The sequence below is a fragment of the Poecilia reticulata genome, linkage group LG16, assembly GCF_000633615.1.
Source record: "Poecilia reticulata strain Guanapo linkage group LG16, Guppy_female_1.0+MT, whole genome shotgun sequence".
Taxonomy (NCBI): Eukaryota; Metazoa; Chordata; class Actinopteri; order Cyprinodontiformes; family Poeciliidae; genus Poecilia; species Poecilia reticulata.
In genome coordinates this window covers 17,981,853-18,000,308 of record NC_024346.1, presented here as the reverse complement: position 1 = coordinate 18,000,308, position 18,456 = coordinate 17,981,853, and the positions used below count along the sequence as shown (strand labels likewise).

Below are 18,456 nucleotides of genomic sequence, written 5' to 3'. Positions count from 1 at the left end.
TATATATATGAGGTGAGAAAACACTTTGAGAGGTAGAAATCATTACTTTCAAAAACATTTAAAGTCAAATTTCAGTTTGTAAATGCACACAGTCAAAAACTAAATAATGATAATGAAACATTACAGTGAATGTGCCTTTACTATAAAGCAAAGTAGCAGAATTGTGCCTCATGCTTACTGTACAGTACAGGCGCAGCAGCGTCATGTTGTGAGGGTGTTTTGGCTGCGGTGGGGGACTTTTTCAAACAGATGAAACTGTGATCAAAGACGAATCAGTAGAAACCTGAGGCAACATGTCAAGACATGAGACAGGAAGTTAAAAATGGGGCACAAATGGACAAGAAGGGCAAAGGCTCTGAAATACTTATAATTGGTAAAAATAAAAGGGTCTGAAGGACAACAGAGTCTGAGTTTTGGAGTAGCCGTCGCAAAGCCGTGATCTCCATCCCATGGAAAATTTGTAGGCAGAGGTGGAAAGGTGTGTTCAAGCACGGCTTAGTGAAACTAGTTCTGTAAAGATGAATAAAATTCCAGCAAATTACTGTGAGAAGCTTGTTGAAGGATTTAAATCTCGGGTCTTATGTTTCTTTATGAAGAAACTATTCCTAGTAATGTGCTTAAAGTTATTCTACAAAACAAACCCACATATTTATGAAAACAAAAACTAAATACCTGTTCTTAATCATGAGATACTTTTCAGGTTCTTAAAAAAACATGATGTCATTGTCATGATATTTAGCTGCCATACTTGTTTTGTTTTTTTTTTTGTGATCTGTATTAACAACGTGTTTAATATAAAAACCACGAAACCACTGAAAACGAAGACGTTTCCTCAACAGGCTTTCTGAGGATTAAACAAAAGTAAACAAATGAAAGACTTTCGCGCACCAGTTAGCTCTTTTTGTTTGACGGGCAGACGCAAACTGACCCGCAGCCGCAAGAGCGACAGGACAGGTGAGGAAATTCGTCTCTGTAGTTGACATTCTTAAACATGCCACACCAGGCAATTCCTCTCCAAAGTTATGTCTGTGGAGACAGATGAGGAATAGGCAGCTCTGAGATATTTTAGCCTTGAGAAGAGGGAGGAAAGGTGCGGGGAGGGAGACGAGGCCTGGTCCCCCTTTTGTCCGCAGGCAGATGGCTACTTGTCTCTTAAAGAAGAGCTTGGACAAAAAAGGACACAAAAGGTGGTCCGCACAACAACCTCGGCTTTCTTTCCAGTGGCAGCGCTCTTTTATTCCAGTGAGGCTTTGTGAGAGCACAGCTGAGTAGACCCAGTGGAGAGCAGCACAGTTAGACAGCAGTACAAAAAAATAAAAGGCCTTAACAGCAACAAAATGACAAAAAAAGGGCTATACTGTGAGAATGGTGGTAAAGAGAAAATACGATGAAATTGACACTTTTGTCCATGTTGGGAACATAGCAAACTGATCTATTTTTCTGACGTCTCAGGCTGAAATAAATAACCACTCATAAAAGCCTGGAAGAGTACGTTTAACTGTGGAAATTGAGGAGTATTTTTAACATTTTACAACTTAAACATCGGGCGAGAACAGGTAATTATCCCAAACTAACAAGATAATTTCTTCAATGGCATTTAAGGCTCAACCTTTCGAGAGCCACACCAGCGTGGCAAGTATCACTGCCACTGAAGGGCAAGAAACTCAAGAAGTTGATCTAGTCAAAAACGCACCTTTCAACCTCCTGCCAGCCTTTTAATTACACGAGCGCTTACAGTCGCAGTATTATATATACGTCGACTTGACCCTACGCAAACAGATTTTGACTTTACAGTGAAACTACTATGTCTGTAGGGCCTCAGGGCGTGTCTGAGTGAATGGTAAACACCAAGTTCAAAAAGCCACCACAGATGCAGGCAGTAAGCCCCGGGTTTCTCCCGTCTTTGAGAAGACAGAGAACAGATTTTCTGTTTGCGAGTCACAAGCAGACCGATAAAGTCCAACGTCAACACAGCTGTCACTGAATTTGAATCCTAAAGTGTAAAAGCCGGCACGAGGAAGATACTGTCAGTTTTACAGACGGCGTGACAACGAACAATTTGACATTTAAAAGGCCTACGTTTATTTGCAGTGTGGGAGATTATTGGAAAACAGAATCTGTAAAGCTAACAAATATATTAAGTAAAGCATAAATTTTGCCTTTAAAAAAAGCACCGGAGGTTGGAACATGTTAGAGCAGTGGTTTTAGCTACTAGCTCACTGAGATCCTGGGAATAATGACACACCCAGCTTAAAAGGTTATGACACATTTTGCAAAGTGAAATTCTGTGACGTTATAATCAGTAATAGCTGTGTAACCTATATTAGACAGATGTCATTGTGCATTGAGACTGTATCCTCAGAGCGTTGAAAGCCAAACAGTCAAGATTCGTTAAAATGTTGAGTATGTGGAGGATTAAAAAAAAAAAAAAAAAAAAGAATCCACAACAGGTAGGCAGATCTCAGATGCAAACCAGTGGGTGGGTGACTAAGTGGTGCAGTGAAGCTGTTAAGAATGGACGTACAGGTTGAAACTCAATGATGCATAAACACATATCCAGACACTGAAGGCAGGACAATCTGCAAACCAGAAGAAGTCAACAGCCACAACAAAATAATTAATCAACATCAACCAAAAGGTGACAAAGAAACTCCAAAAAAAAGAACATGAAAGCAGGAAGGTTAGTAGCGCACAGTCTTCAAGGAAATAGAAATTTCAAAATGAAAGAGGAACTGAAGTTAATGGTTAACAAAACAGAGTTAAACCAGAATGTAAAAGTTTAAAAAGAAACCAAAAACATCCCAAAATAATTAAAAGTGTAATTTAATTTAAAAAAGGCAACGGATAGTGCAATGTGACATTTGTTTTTCCTTCATAACATAAGTTTTTAAAAAAAACAAGACTTATATTCCAGTTTGGCTTATTGTCCAGAAAATACAGTCATTTCTGGAGGTTACTGAAACAGATCAGTTGGTGTTTTGTGACCCACTTTTCAAGTCATTTGGTTTTAAAAGTTATGCAGTTTATCTAAAAGCATCCTTATGCATCTAAATACAAACTTCAATAAATGAATTACAGACTGGCTGATTGTTTATAAGATAAAAAAAAGAAAGATTTAGTTTTCCGAAAACAAATCAGAATTATTAGTGACCAGTTTTACTAATAATGTTCTCATCAGTTCTGTTTTATTTTTATAGCTCACTACAGAAGTCATCTCAAGGCCCTCTGCCCTCAAGAAAACATGAGAAACTAAATATAATATAAGCTTAATCCAATTCAAATCCTTCAACAATAAGTAAACCAGTTACGATCTAATTTATTGCAGCGCATCCCAGAAAGATAGTCAAAAAATATCCAATTACAATTCAGTTTAAAATCCGTAGTATTGATAAACCATCAAAAACTTCTCTTTGAATCAGACCCTCTCAATAAGAAGAGGCATCCATCAGAACCAGACTCTGTAGTAATGCAGCTCCAACTACTGTTGATGAAGTCTGTCGTCTCTAATCGATTGTTGCTGTATAACAAAATACTAGCTGGACAAAAAAAAAAAAGACAAGGCCAAGAAAACACAAGCATCTGTCAGCGATGAGACCGAGCCATCAATCTCTTAGGACTACAAAGACCAGAAGAGACAGTTTAAGACTGCCACCTAGTGGAGGGACATTTCCTTTCTATGAAAGGAAGAAGCTTTTGTTGTTTCTTGTTGATAAATCATTCACAGTCTCCAATCAGCCAGAGAGCCAAAGGAGAACAATGTGAGATGTGTCTCACTTCAAACCATGGCGTCTGATATAGACGGCAGGGAGAGCAAAGTCCCAGTCCCCTCGGTCATCATTACCTTTCAGTGTGAGCAACGAAGCATGGCAGCAGTGAACACACCCAAAGGCTGTAAGGATAATGTACGTCTCAGTCACAGGGCAGACCGACCCCTCAGAGAAAAAAAAACCCCGAAAAAAAAAGAACCTCACCATTCTACTGTAATGGCAGAAGTGTGTTAGCCAGATCAAAATCAGTGTGTCAAACTATGTCTTGAGAAAAAAAAAATAAAAGAAAAAGGTGGTTCATTAACAAATGAACCCCCTCTCCCCCCCAAAAATTAAATAAAATACATGAATGAAATACATACACTACCCAGCTGGGGTATTCATATTCCTTTAGCCTCTTCATAGCCAAAAACTTTATTGTATTTTACTGGGATTTCATGTAATAAACTAACACAAGGTTGTGCACAACTGTGCATGACTAACGTCCAAGGTTTTTAGGTTATAAAGATCCGAAAAGTGTGAGGTGACATGTTTTCACTCAGGCTGAATAAAAAGCAGCTACCAACATCAATATTCAAGTGTGGCAAAAATTATTGTCAGTGTGGCTCAGATATGAATTTTCACCAGGTCAAACTTGACATTTGCAGCTCTGGCTGGAGCAATTTTCTTCTAGAATTGCCTTGTATTTAGCTCCATCCATCTTTCTACTAATTTTAACCCAGCTTTTCTGCTCCTACAAAAGAAAAATATTTGAAATACATTAGTGTTGGGATGGTGCATTTAGGGTGACGTGTAGTATTAGTGTTGTATCGCAAACTGGATTTTCCACGGAGGCCTAAATGTTTAGTTCAGGTCAGTTTTATGGATTGCTTTCTTTCCACTTCACAATTATGAGTCAAGAATCATAATTAACTCATAATTGAGTTAAGTATTGCATAAAGTGCCAATAAAAAACATTCATGTTAGTGGCTTTCAGGTGAAGTCTTGTGAAACTTTTCAAGGGAATTGAATACTTTTGCAAGGCTGATTGCTTGAATTGGGCTCTGTGGTGCTCTGGCGATCCATTTCAGATCTTCGCCACCCTTCATTAGACTGAAAGGCTCCAGAAACCTGCTGAACCTCAGCAAGATATTGTAAATATGTAAAGAATGGGCAGATAGATGCGATCATTTAAATCAAATCATACAATACTTTGCATTTTGAAAAGCTAGCTTCTCACAAATATTTGCATCTTGAGCTTTTCACCCAGTTAAACATTAATTCACAGTGTAAATTGTGCAACAGATTAAAAAACTGGTGAAACCGTTTCAAGGCTCTTGTCAGATTAATATACTAGTGCCGACTTGTCATAGATTAAAGGAGTTTTTCTGTCTCTCTCTGTGTGTAATCACTGTAACTCCATTATACCGATATTGGGGCTCTGTGTGAATCTGCACAATCTGCCGAGAGACTCCTTGTTTTTTGGTGCTGAAGATGAGGTCTACTTTAAATAAAGATGTGAGTCATCACTGTAAAAGCAGAGTGTAATAGTTCTGAAGCTGGACCGCTGCTGAGAACGTACGTCTTTATGTGACATGAACAGCGATCAAACTCACCCTGTCGTCGCTCTGGAAGGTGACCCTGCGAGGCTCCGTGCGTCCACGGCTCAGCCTGTGCACCATTTTGTCCTTGAGCAGCGACGTGTAGCCAAGGTGCTCGTAGATGGGGTTGGTGGTCATTTTGGCGATGTACTCCGCTGCCTTGGTCTCGATGTAAAGGGTGATGAGGGCATCCGTCACCAAGTCGTGGACGGACTCAAACCTCTTCTCCCCGACAAAGTGCTTCCCGTCATAAAACAATCTGTAGTTGAGGGTCTGGTGTCCAAAGCTGGATGGAAATTCACAAACAGGTGAACATGTGGTGTAAAAGTCAGACAGGAAGCTGATGGTGGAGTCAGTTGGTTTTGTTTCTGGTTTTGTGCAGGTGTTGGTACCTCAAGGCCAAGGTGTGAGTCCCTGGCTGTCTTTGGCTCTCCCTGATGAGGTACGCGCCCTCTTTGCCCGCCAGCAGCTCATCCGCATATTCTCGAGATATCATCCCATGAAATCTGTTAAATAAACAAGAGCAGGTTTTTGTCGTCAACAACTTAAAAGATTTACATGTAAAACTGAGAGAGAAAAAAAACTTCACATGCCCACTTAAATAACAGTTATTATACGATAAAAGCCTTAAGTGATATGGAAAAGCATTTATATTTAAAAAGGCAGAAAACAATCAAGTTAAACTCACTCTCTGCCATAGTACTTGGGTCTGCTCTCCATCTGTAAACGAGAGGAAGAAATATTGGCTGCAGCCGTGTGATATGAAAGCTCAAATTAATAGCTCTGCAAATTGTTCCTTAAAGCCCGCATGAAAGATAAAGGACTTTACACCACAGGCCAGATTATCTCCATCTGGGCCCCCGCGTCTGTTCACAGCTAGCAAACCATAAAGCCCAATCACAAAGTAGGGGAAGATAAATTAGAGGCCGTGCTGGAAAACAGCAGGTAAAAGATGACCAGCTGGAAAGAAATTAATATAAAGCATGTTAGAATAACACGCCAGGGTGTAAAAAGGTGTCTGGAGCACAGATATACGACTGCAAGTATATTTTTTTCTTCATCACTATGTTTTTTGGTCTTCACAGCACTGTCGAGGGGAAGCTATCTGAGTGAAAGCACACCGAAAGATATATGATTTTTCATCACCTAGAAATTCCTTCTACAGAGCCGGTAGTGGCGACGCGCTAATAGCAGGACTTCTTATAATGTAAAAAATAATTTTGTATTGAATTACCAGCCTGCCACTAATCTCACACAACCAGCCCTAGAGCTTTTACTCTGCTCATCAAAGTGTGGCAGCACTCAAAATAGGATGAGACACGCATCAGTTCTGCTGGGTTATACAATGGAAGATTGGCAGTTCTCTCGGTGAAGACGCTAAAAAGTGCATTAAACTTCACCAGTGTTTTGATAACACAGTTTTCTTCTTCAGCAAAATGTCTTGAGTTCTTTGGATCTATTTTTCTTTTCTAGACTGATTAAAAGGCAATCATTGACATATTTCAGAGTTGGAAGTCCTAAGCATTTCGACAATGTGCTAATTAAGTTAATCATTCCAGTTCAAGTAGGTAAGTAATTCTTAAAAGAATGACAGTGTCATGCCGCTCTTAGCTTCAACAGAGTTTTGGTTAGCAGTCTCTGTGCCAAATTAACTACAGGTTGTGTATCAGTATTTTAACTTTCTCTCCATTAGCCTGAAATGCCTTCTAAAGGCAAAAGAAACAACAGGTTATAGACATGCTTATATGTGTATAAAAAAATAAAATGGTTTTCTACTTGGCAATAAAGTGACTCTGATGACAGATGCCTCTGTGGCGAAATACAGTCAGATTATACCATAAAGCCCTTTTAAATCCCTGGGTAGGGTGGCGGTTTGTTGGGTCACAAGCTACAGTTCTCTTCCTCACTGAACAAATCGCTACATTAACCTCACCATGTGAACTTACATTTAAGCCTTAGAAGTTTATATTTTTTGATACATTGTGTTTTGGCAGACAGTGTTATTTATTTATTTGTTTTTACATATTTCTCGACTTTCGACAAGGGAGTCATAAAAAAAATAAATATAAGCCCTTTAAAAAGTTCAAAATGTCTGGAATTACACTGTTCAGAAAGAATTTATTGAAAGAACAGGTGAGATTTTATTTTCAGGTCAAAAACATGATGTGCTTGACATGCACACGTTGTCAAGTTTCACCATAAATATCTGTAAAAAATCTGTTTTGCCAGCCAATAAAAGGACGACACTTCATTTTTAGCGCCACGAGGTGAATTCAAAGCAGTAGGGAGCCTCTCCCGACAGGTTATTATTTATGATTGGCCTGGCTTCCAGCTGCCACACTCAATCATTTTCCCAGGAATAAACTCAAGCTTCAAACCTGAAAGTAAACGCTTAGTTTAATCTCCAGACAGAATGCAGCTCTTGTCTCGTAGACCCAGCTTGTAAAGAGAAAATAAAATGGAGATAAACAAGGCCAGCAGGTGTTTCAGGGGTACTTTCATGCCTAACCACATGTTCAGAGGTGACATTGGGCTTTTCTTGACGAATGCAGCAACAGACGCAACATGCACTCCCTTCATCAGTGCCGTAACTCAGGTTTTTCATAAAAACTTTCAATAAGTGTTCAGTTTCAAATTGCCAAAACTAGGTCAAGCCTAATTAGTATGCTTGCTGCAGCAGTTTATTACCCATCATATTTCCATTAAATACATTGTGATATTTTCCCAGGTTTTTGGGCAGATGATGCAGATATTTATTCTTTTTTTTTTTTTTTTTCTACGAGCTAAATCATTAACATAACATGAACTCGCTCCAGCTCCCTTCAGTAGCCAGCTTTTTAACATTCACAGATGCACTGACCTCCTGAGGACATGTGATCCTCTTTGGTCTTGGAGCTTCCTGCTGGAGCTGGTACACTGTCAGATAAAAACAGGCATGTTAATGAAGTTTGTCTGGCCTTCTGAGCCACAAACAGCTCCATGCAGGACATAATTGTGTGCGAGCAGCAGATGTGACATCCAAAATAAACACAGTTAAAACAAGGTTCAGAGGAAACAAGCCAAGTTTGTTTTGTGGTATTTATAGACGGAGCTGTATTGAACAATTGGGAAACAATGTTTCCCAGTTAATGGCTTTAAAATAACTCCCCTAAGGAAAATACGTTTTATTAGAAAATAAACTATTTGCTTATCTACTTCCACTTGTAAGAATGTGATAAAGGTTTGTCGACATATGCATGTGTTTTTGCAGCAGCATTTCCACATTTCAAAATGTTTACAAATCCGATCTTGAATTTCAGTGCATTTTTATGTTGTTTTAAGCAAAATAACTAGCTGAACTACTACTGGCACCATTAATATTTAATGTAATATTGTTTAGTAATGTTTCATTAATGATCACTTCCAGTTTTTCTGTGCGGGAGGATATAAATGAATCACATATGCAGACCACTAAGTTAGACAAGGATTCATATTCATCTTGTCACCAAACAAACTAAAAGTGGACGATAACAGAGGTAAAAAAAACTAACAAAAAAACTCCAGAGCTCACTGTTAGAGATCTACAGCAAAGAGTGGCATTTTGGAGTCATCAAGTCTCCATAACAACCACGAGATGCTATCTAAATGTCAACCAGGTGTTTGGGAGACAAGCCAGAAAAAGGCCGTTTCTGTCCGGCTATTACAAACATCAAAACTGGGAGCCAGCTAAATGCTAGTGGGACTTATACTGGATCTGTGTGCTTTGATCAGGTGAGACAAGACTGTGTTCACAGGTCTTACAACTTAATTGAAAATTTTTTGGTAAGGTCTGTTTTTTGTTTTTTTGAACGGTTGTTCCCATGAGACTCCAGTGTGAACAGTCAATGACCTCAGAGCCGCAAAAATTATGAATAGCTTCATCAATTGATACATACATACTTACATAATATTAAGTATGTACGAAGAATATGTAATGCTGTGAGCTTGTTTCTCTTCTGAATGCTGTAGTAACCTTGTTGGTGCATTACAAAATGAACTCATGGCTTATAAAGCCTAATGTTGAATAAAAGTCAGTAAACTGACCCACATGTGGCCAAATCAACAAAGACATGGCTGACAAGACACAACCGTTTTCATGACCACCTCACCCTTAGGACCTAAATACTGTGGATGATCTACACCAATGAGCAAACAAAAGAACCCCTCCTTTTTTATGTAGGAACTGCAAACCAGTTCTAGTTAAACAGAAATGTAGGAGGTAGTGGTAAAAGGTTTTCTACTCCATTACCTATCAATTTTGTGTTCAGAAAAAATATATTGTGGTCATACAACCAAAGTGGATTGTACAAAAAAATTAGTTTGTTAAAAAAATTTATTTTTCTTGACATGTTTTTTTTTTCTGCTGATGAAATATTTTTGAAACAAATGGTCAGTCAGTGTTTTCTGAATTGCTAAGCATTAGATTGTAATGCTGCAATAAATTATGAATTCAATTTAAGGCATTTAACACATCTTAACTAGGCCTACCAATAGAATGGAGTGTGCTATGGATCAGGGTGAAGAGTGTGTAAATTACAGGACATGAGTGATATAATCAAAATGCATTACGTGTATTAAGGCTGAATTTATAGTTGAGCACATTTAAACACAATCTGTCTTTTTCAAAGCAGAGACATTTGACTTCTGAATGTACAAAACCATATAATATGTATCAGATGCAGTGCAGTTAAAATACCCAGGTTATGCTCAGATCAGGAATGCCAAAAAGAAATATGGCACAACTCAGTGTCGTTTTCAGCAAACCACAAGTCAAAAATCTGTTTGGAATAGAAATGAAACAATCGGTTACAAACTGTGAACTTCTGCTCACCGTTTGCAAACTGTATCTTTTTCACAGAGTTTTCTATATGTGAGAGATGCTATTTTCATGAAAAAACAAGCAGTACTACCTAAGAAATCACAGTGTGTGGCTCAGCTCAGCCCTCACTGCAGCAGATTCTCTTGGTGGGGGGAAGGAAGGCTCCTGACAGTGAACTTTCATGTTTTGTCAAGCTGATTTAAGCCAACCTGTAAGATCTGGACACCATCCACTGCAGCATGCCGTGACACTGACACCTCTAAAAATACCTCAGGAGAGAACCAGAAGAATCTGATAGCAGGCTTTAGAAAAGGAGAAAAAAAAATCAAATAAACAGAACTTTATCAGCTGCACAGACTTGAACAAACTAGTTCTAGTTAAACTGAAATTTGGGACGTAAGGGTAGAAGGTTTTCTACTCTATTGCATATCAAACGTGCTCTGGGGAGTTAAATTGTCTCCCACATGAAAAAAACAACACATTGTGTACTAAAATGGGTCCTCTGACAACTCTATTTTAGCTTAGCCTTTCAGCAGGTGGAAAATCTTGTTTTCCTGGCTGCCGGTAACCTATTTTACACAGAAAACAGGAATCTGCTGCTTTGCATTTGTGTATGTGGGCGAGTGTGTCTGACTGTGCACCTTTTGTGCAGAAGAAAGAGCAGTTTCTAATTTTACTGAGAAAAACAAGACCTGAGTCTTTACAGCACAGGAAGTCAGTGTAATATGTTTCTCCCCAAAATTATATAAATGTCAGGATTAAAGCCTTTGCAGAAAATTAGTAAATACTCACAGTACGACTTCCATATGGGTGGCTGATAGTCATCAGGATCTGGAAAATATAAAAAACAAACCAGGGTTTCATCGTGAATATATAGTAGTGCTTATAATACTTTTCATTAAATATCTCAATCTTCCTCTGCTCCCAAGCGTATTAAATATGAGCCATTTATTATGATTATATGCCACAGGTGTTTCTCTCTGTCATAATTATGCATCGGGCTTCACGCTGTGCATCTGCCTGTTGTTGAGACGCGCCGCCTCTAATCACTGCTACAAACACAATCAATATGCGACGCACGCCTGCATGTCTTTATGCCCACCTGATCTGTATTAAGCAGTGGCAGGAACCTGAAAATGCAACATCTCCGCTGCGATAAAAGCACAAACACAGCAATCAAAGCAGGGGGAGAGGTAATTACAGCGAGACCCTCTCCTGGGAAAATGCATTGAGTTATGTTTGTGTGAACACTTACAGATTACATGATGGAGTGCGCTTTTGCATTAGATTAAAGAAGGGAGGAGATGGAGTAAATGCCCCGGGGCAAGTTGCAGTTTAACGTCATGTTTTAATGACTCTTGCCGCTCTAACAATACATCACCCTCTATTAGCGGCAAATGCTGTAGTGTGTCGTCTTACATTGACTGCTACTGTGCTGGAGACAGGATTTTAATCGTGTAGCAGCACATTTCTCAGCACAAAGTGGGACGTAGAAGAATTGTTGCTTCCATCCGTGATTTCCTTACAGTTTGCTTAAAGAGAGTTTGACTTTTCTGTTTTCAAAGTGGTCAGGAAAACGACGTCTCTTCTGGGTTTCAGAAGCTCTTCCAGGAGTTTTATTTGGACTTTGTCTCTCTTTTATCTGCAAAGAAGAGTGGGCCGAAATTCCTCCACAGTGAGGTAAAAGACTCATTCGCAGTTACCCGGTTATCTCAAATGCTTAACAGGAACTGTTTTCACCCAGGCTGGCACAAGAAGTTATTAGGAGTTGGAGCTGGCTGGTTTGTGTAGCTTTTATCTCTTAATGAATAAAATCATTATTTGAAATCTGCTTTCTTCTGGTGGTTGCTCAGGATATCTTTTTCTGATATTTAAATGTGTTTGATGATCTGAAACATTACCATGTCATCAAAAAGAACAAACAAACAAAAAACCCAGAAGAGTCCTATAAGAGGGCAATTTCTTTTTGCATATCACTGAGTAAACAGAAATGTCTTATAAGAAAACTTACATTAAAAAAAAGAGCGCAAGATAGAAATAAAAATCAAGATCACTTTGTTTTTTCATTTTATCCTGGTGTCAGTAGGTGGAGATAGATGTAAAGATTACAAAATGAAAATTCGAAACCTGAAGCTCATGACCATGGAAATAATACATGGCTACCACTTCAAGGCCATTCAGCCCACAGCTTCTTCCCACATCTGGCTCACTTTGTCCTGAGCCAGATGTGGGAGAAAAACAAAACAAACAAGCCCTTATTGTAGCACAGAAAGTAAAAGTGGGTATGTCTAAAGTGTAATTTGTGTTCTAACTAATAGAGTGACATTATGTTTTATGCTTTAATAAGGAGTTTTTAATCTAAAGTTAAAAATGTAAACTGCGAGTATAATTAAAGTTGGAAGAGTGTTTACCGCTGTTGCTTTACAAAACGAAAGTTTACAATCTTATGGTCAGATGGGATGTTTTAGTTCTGTGTAGGTTTATTGAAGGATTATCTGGTTGGGTTTCTATTGTAAACCAACCAGGGCTCTGCTGTTAAGCAAACATGCTTTACTTTGATTCCAAACAATCACACAAACAAAAAATTCATAAAAAAAAAAAACATCTTAGGTGCTCAGTTGGCATATTTCTCTTTGTAAATATCAAGGAGGAGTGACAACTGGACACATGGTCAGAATAGAACATCCTGGGGTAGGCGGCATCATTTCCTGCCTCGACCTCATCTACTGATCATGAACCGGGGTGCCCTGGTCCATTCCTCGAGAGCTGCCATCCTGAAACCATTAAATGCCATGAAATGCCTCATCAGCATCTTTTAACTCTTCAGAGACCTGCTAACAAGCTGCTTATTAGATTCAGGTGTGTAGGAGTGAAGATGCATCTATTGGTTGCAGTGCAATAGATCTAGAGGACTGGACTTTGGCACCTGTGGTCTTAAAAATTTACACTACCACAATTTAATACCACAATTACATTGTTTGGGAGAATGCTTCAAAAACAAAAAATGTCTTTCGGAGGTGCTTTTGTTTGTCTGCTCTGGAATGTGGGAGAAATTTGTTGACACAACCAAGTGTAGAAAGTAAGATCTCGTCTCGCTGGAGATAAAACGCTCAATCTGCATACTGAATCCCACTGTGGAAAGACTGCAACACATTACCGCCGCAAAGTTGCCACCAGAACTGATGGAGCCGTCAGAGAAGATTGTTTCATATTCAATCTGATGTACTGCAGCTTGTTGCTAAGGCTTCCCAGGAGTGTTTCTATGCTTTAGGAACGATCTGCAAAATCACTCAGGAAAACCATCGGAAGCCAGTTAAACAGACATAAAAAAAAAGATGTTACGAGGGATCAGGAGAAACATTGTCGCAGTGTTTCACAGGTGTATATATGAACATTGAGCTCAACAAAGCACTGAGGTACTTATCATAATCACTGAAAAAGAACAGCAGTCTGTAGCATCAGCACCAGTTAGTTTTTACAATATTCTGACTGGATTTATGTTACTTTTACAAGTCAATTTCGGATATTTTTCCACTTTGACATCGCTACTTTGCACCAATAGTTCATTGCTATTTCTAAAATTTCCTAGTCATCACAGTAAAGGAACGTAATCAGTAAAAGCAATAGATGTTTTTGATTTCTGCTTTCATTATTTGGTTTTTCATTCACTAGTGAGATGGTATCTATTTAAAAAGGGCTTTTGTATTAAAACAATAAAAAAAAACATAAATAAATATATAAACTTTGACAACTTCTTGAAGACATTCTATGACACTAGACGTGGAGAATGTGATTCGCTGAATTTCAAGGCAAGAATTAGAATGGGGAACATTTGGACATGTTCCCCAGTGTTGCTGGTGCCAGATGGGTTAGTTTGTGTAATTCAGAAATTGCTCATCTACAGTGATTTTCATGCACAAGTGTCTCTGGGGGTTACAGAGAATGATCCAATAGACTCAAATATCCAGTGAATGCCTTGTAGATTATCAACAAAAGCTGCTCATTTCAACCGAGTTATGCTGAATATTATCTCTGAATGTACAATGTTAAAGCAGATGGGCTACAATAAAAACTGGGTCCAACTCCTGGCAGCAAAAAAACAGGAAACAGTGAATACAATTCACTCATTTGCAAAAACATTTTCTGGTTCAATGAGTCTTAATCTGAAGTATTCAGATGGTAGATGAGAAGGTGGTGAAAACAGCAGGAACACATGAATCCCACTGCCTGCCTGGGTATTGCCTCTAACCACGACCATGCCGTTATGCTACTTCTGAAAGGATTACCATTTCAGAGTAAATAGTCTTAAACAGTTTCTTGAAGATGATCTAAATGCAACACAGCATCTTCAGGATGTGTTGAAACGAGAAATTCACATTATGACCAACAAAGGAAAACATCTGCAGCAGCTGTGTGATGCTACTATGTAAAAACGGACCAAGATTTTAGAGGAATGTTTCAGACATCTTGCTGCATGAAGCTGTGCCATGATTAAGGAAGTGTTGAGCTATTTGCAAGGTCCACCTAATTAGGTTGCCGTTGAGGACACTAAAACGGTGAATGTTCAGCCAAAGTCCAAATAAAGACATAGAGAAACCGTCAGATCTGCTGATCAAGTACATTTTAATCAAATCAAATAGAACAGGGTGGTCAGAAACATAAAAATGAAAGGGGTGACTTAAAGCTTTCATACTAGGTTGAGGAAACTCACACTCGCCTCTATAGCTACGTGCGGTTTTGTCTGAGTGAACGCAAAAATGCATCCTGGCAGAGAACTTCTGAGCTTCTGAAATGTCTGCTGTGGTTTGAAGCTGTGTAGATGACATGAAATGACAACTTGAAAAAAAACAAGAGGAGACAATATAAACCAGCGTCTGCCCTTGGATACCAAAAACATACAAATTCAAGGTACTACATTTTTCTCTTCCTATTTATTGGTGGAACACACTGCACTGTAGGACTGTAAAGACTTCCATTTTTATTTGTAATTTTTTTACATTTTCTTACTTAAATTCAGTAATTGATTCATTCTTGTTATTTACGCTGATGTATAGTGTGAAGCCGTATGCCCTTTAGGTGATTAATTCCTTGATTCTTTTTTTATATAATAGTAAACCTTAATCCCTGATAAGTTCTCTGCTACTCTGCAGAGATATTTAATGGACATTGTCGCTCAGCAGTGAGTCATGTTTTATCCTGAGGATACATGTTGTTCATGCGAAGCATTCCTTTGCCCTCGCGAGCAGATCCATGCCGCACCTCTCTGGCCAGAGGGGAAAAAAACAAAGCAGGGCGGGAATTGGATTATGGAAACCAGTGAGCACTTGTTGGATGCGAGCAGTGATGCTCGCAAACTAATTACTCATATAAATTGCATCAACGCTCAAAATGTTATTGTTCTCACTTTGATCATTCCAACTGCGCTTGCAGGAGCATTCCTCTCTGCTGTACTCTGCATGCTTGAGTGAAGGTCGGGTGCATGTTTATTTATTTATTTTTTTATCAACATATACATTCAAACCGCCTTCAAGGTCTGGCTGCTGGTGAGTGGCCAGCCTGCCTCAGAAAAATCTATTGTCCTAACACTGAAGCTTTGTCACAGAGACCCACGCTGGCAACAGCCTGCAAGATTTATTTCACTGCGGCTTATTTAAAGAATGTGATTTCACCTGGTCGCCTGCCAAACGCTCTCTTTTTCGATCTAATTCTTATTAATGACGGACGGCATTCCGGTCTGGAGTACTGCCTCAGCTTTCGCCGCAAAAAGAAGGAGCTTCTTCAGGGTTGCTTCATTCGTAGCCCTTCTCATTCAAAGACACACACACAGGGGCAGCCACATGAACGCAGATGAATCCAAAATACATCAAAATGAATTTCTGAGTAGTTTAGGGTTGGCATGTCGGGATTGCTGGGAATTTATAAATCTGGAGCAGCCAGAGGGTTGTACCCACCAAAAATATAACCATTTTTCCGTGCTCCACTCCATTACTCACCGGTGACAAGCATGTAATGCAATTGCTACCAATGGCTGTTTGCTCTGATGACAAAGAGAGTGCGCCATGAATTGGGATCGTGCTGTAGGAACTTTGTGCCCTGAGAGAACGTCTGCTCTGATGTCTCTGCTCTTGAAAAATGTTTGACTTTAGCAGAGAGAAAAAAAAAGAGACTGCTGCTGACACACGCAGCTCAATGTGTGAAGAAGATGGGTGATATTTGGTAATGACATGGGTTGTTAGGCTAACCAGTGAGGAAGAAGCCATTACTTAAAACGCCACATAAAAAGGATGGAATGCAATTTGCAAAATCCAATCAGGGAGAAAGACCATCATTTTTCCAAGGCCTCTCCTGTGATCTGAAGAAGCTAAAATTGAAGTGTTTGTCTGTTCTTAAATTTGCAATGAAAAAAAAAAGGGAGCTGTCTGAGTCTTCTAAATTGACAATGCCTAAAGATGACCTATATAGTTTTTTTTTTTACAATGTAAATGTTTTGGAGTGGGTTTCACAAAGCCATGATCTCAGCCCTGTAGACAAATCTGTGGTCAGTGCTCCCTCCGTTACATCTGTTCTGTCAGGAGGAAAGAGCTAAACTTCTGTCAAACTATTGTGAGAAGGTTAGGTTAGGTGCTCACCAAAACCCGTTATGTTAAGTAACCGAAAATGAAAAATGACTCTAGCATTATTGGGAAGCTGACTGACTAAATACTTACAGAAAGCACAGAGAAATTAATGACAAAAGCTATTCAGGGTGATTTAATTTGGCTTAACTTGGGCAGACAGAAATGCTATTTTGCAATGCTATTATTTACCATCAACTTGATACAAAGAACCTTCTTTCGTCGTTCAAAGGCAAGCATTTTTGGCAAGAACAGACAGTGCTAACAGGTTAAGGAAATCAATCTGTCTCTCCTTAAATTCACTCTGTCAATATGTAAATCTGCAACTGGTTGAAGAATCTCAACAACTCCCAGCAGTTCTGTGAACGACACAATGAGAGCACAAGGGGAAAATATCTAAAGTCTTTGAAAGACCTGCTTAGTGTCATAAAAAATTTATACGCATCTGTAGGGATAAATAGATTGTTTCATAAGCTATCCAGAGACCAAGGTTGTAGATCTGCATGATTTCATTTAGACATTTTATTCTGAGAATCAAATCATTCCAATTGAAAACATACTTTTCTTGTGATATTTACTGCTTACAGGGCATTTCTGAAAATAAATTCCATGACTGGCGTGTGGAAAATAACAACCTGGAGTTTATCTCTGAGTTACATGCAGACCATCAGGACACACAGTGATTCAGTGGGGTGCAGCTGAACTGCAGCAGGGAGACCATCTGTGCAATACACAGTTTCAAAATAAGACTGTTTACACTGTGAGCGGGGCAGAAAATATTTTTTGTGCATAAACCATGAAAAGAGTTTGTGCAGAAAGTATGCAGTTAACCTGTTTACAGAAATACAAATGTGTTCGGTTACACTAAAACTGTCATATTGTTGGACTTGACTCCGATACTTCCTTGTTTTTCCACGCATATGTTTTTATTATCTTCCCCATATTAACCAGAGCAGCACTGGAATACCTCTGAGACAACCATACTTTGCTGATGCTACAAAACATGCAGGTAATTTGTGCAAGTCGCTCGCTGCACATGACAGAAAATCCTTTCCCACATGATTTATTCTGGGGGGCGCGGAGAATTATGGAACAAAAAGACATTGAGAGCTGTAGCCTTTGCCAGAAACATGTTGAGCAGTCAGCATCCCTGTAATACATAGATGCAATTCTGCCTCCCCAAACAGATATGTCACTTAAGGCCAGAAGCTGAAAACATTCCTTGATGCCGTGTTCCTTGATTTGTTTTCCAGCATTTATTTCCAGCAGGAGTCTGGAAAGGTATGCTGGTGATACAGTACATGTTCCCATCATATTTATACCAAATAGGCAGCGGGAATACTGCCGATGTTGGCAACTATATCGCCCGAGAAATAAAGAGGCTACAGCATGTATCTAGTTGTCATCCAACCTTACGGTATGTACTATTCACTCTTTGCTTAGATGTGAATCACAGATGCATTTTAACTCAAGATCCTTCCTAGGTCCGGCTTCATTATCTGAACACTTCTCAAACATAATTGAAAGTCGAAGTGCATTGCTGAGAAAGAAATTGATAAACAAAGTAAAAGGCAGACCAGACAAGGTCTAAGCAAAAAGTTACCAAAGAGTGATAAAGTTATGGAAAACCATCCATCCATCCATCCATCCATTTTCTT

At 39.0% G+C, this 18,456-nt stretch overlaps 1 protein-coding gene across 1 annotated transcript in view; it reads right to left on the bottom strand.

Annotated features, from left to right (window-relative positions):
• chn2 (chimerin 2) overlaps positions 1-18,456 on the bottom strand; it is a 37,041-nt gene that overhangs the window by 10,904 nt on the left and 7,681 nt on the right. The window contains exons 2-6 of the mRNA XM_008432489.2: positions 10,977-11,015; positions 8,208-8,263; positions 6,036-6,067; positions 5,740-5,853; positions 5,363-5,633 (exon numbers count right to left, since the gene is read on the bottom strand). Of these exons, the coding sequence (XP_008430711.1) occupies positions 5,363-5,633; positions 5,740-5,853; positions 6,036-6,067; positions 8,208-8,263; positions 10,977-11,015 (512 nt within the window). The remainder of the gene's footprint in view (positions 1-5,362; positions 5,634-5,739; positions 5,854-6,035; positions 6,068-8,207; positions 8,264-10,976; positions 11,016-18,456) is intronic.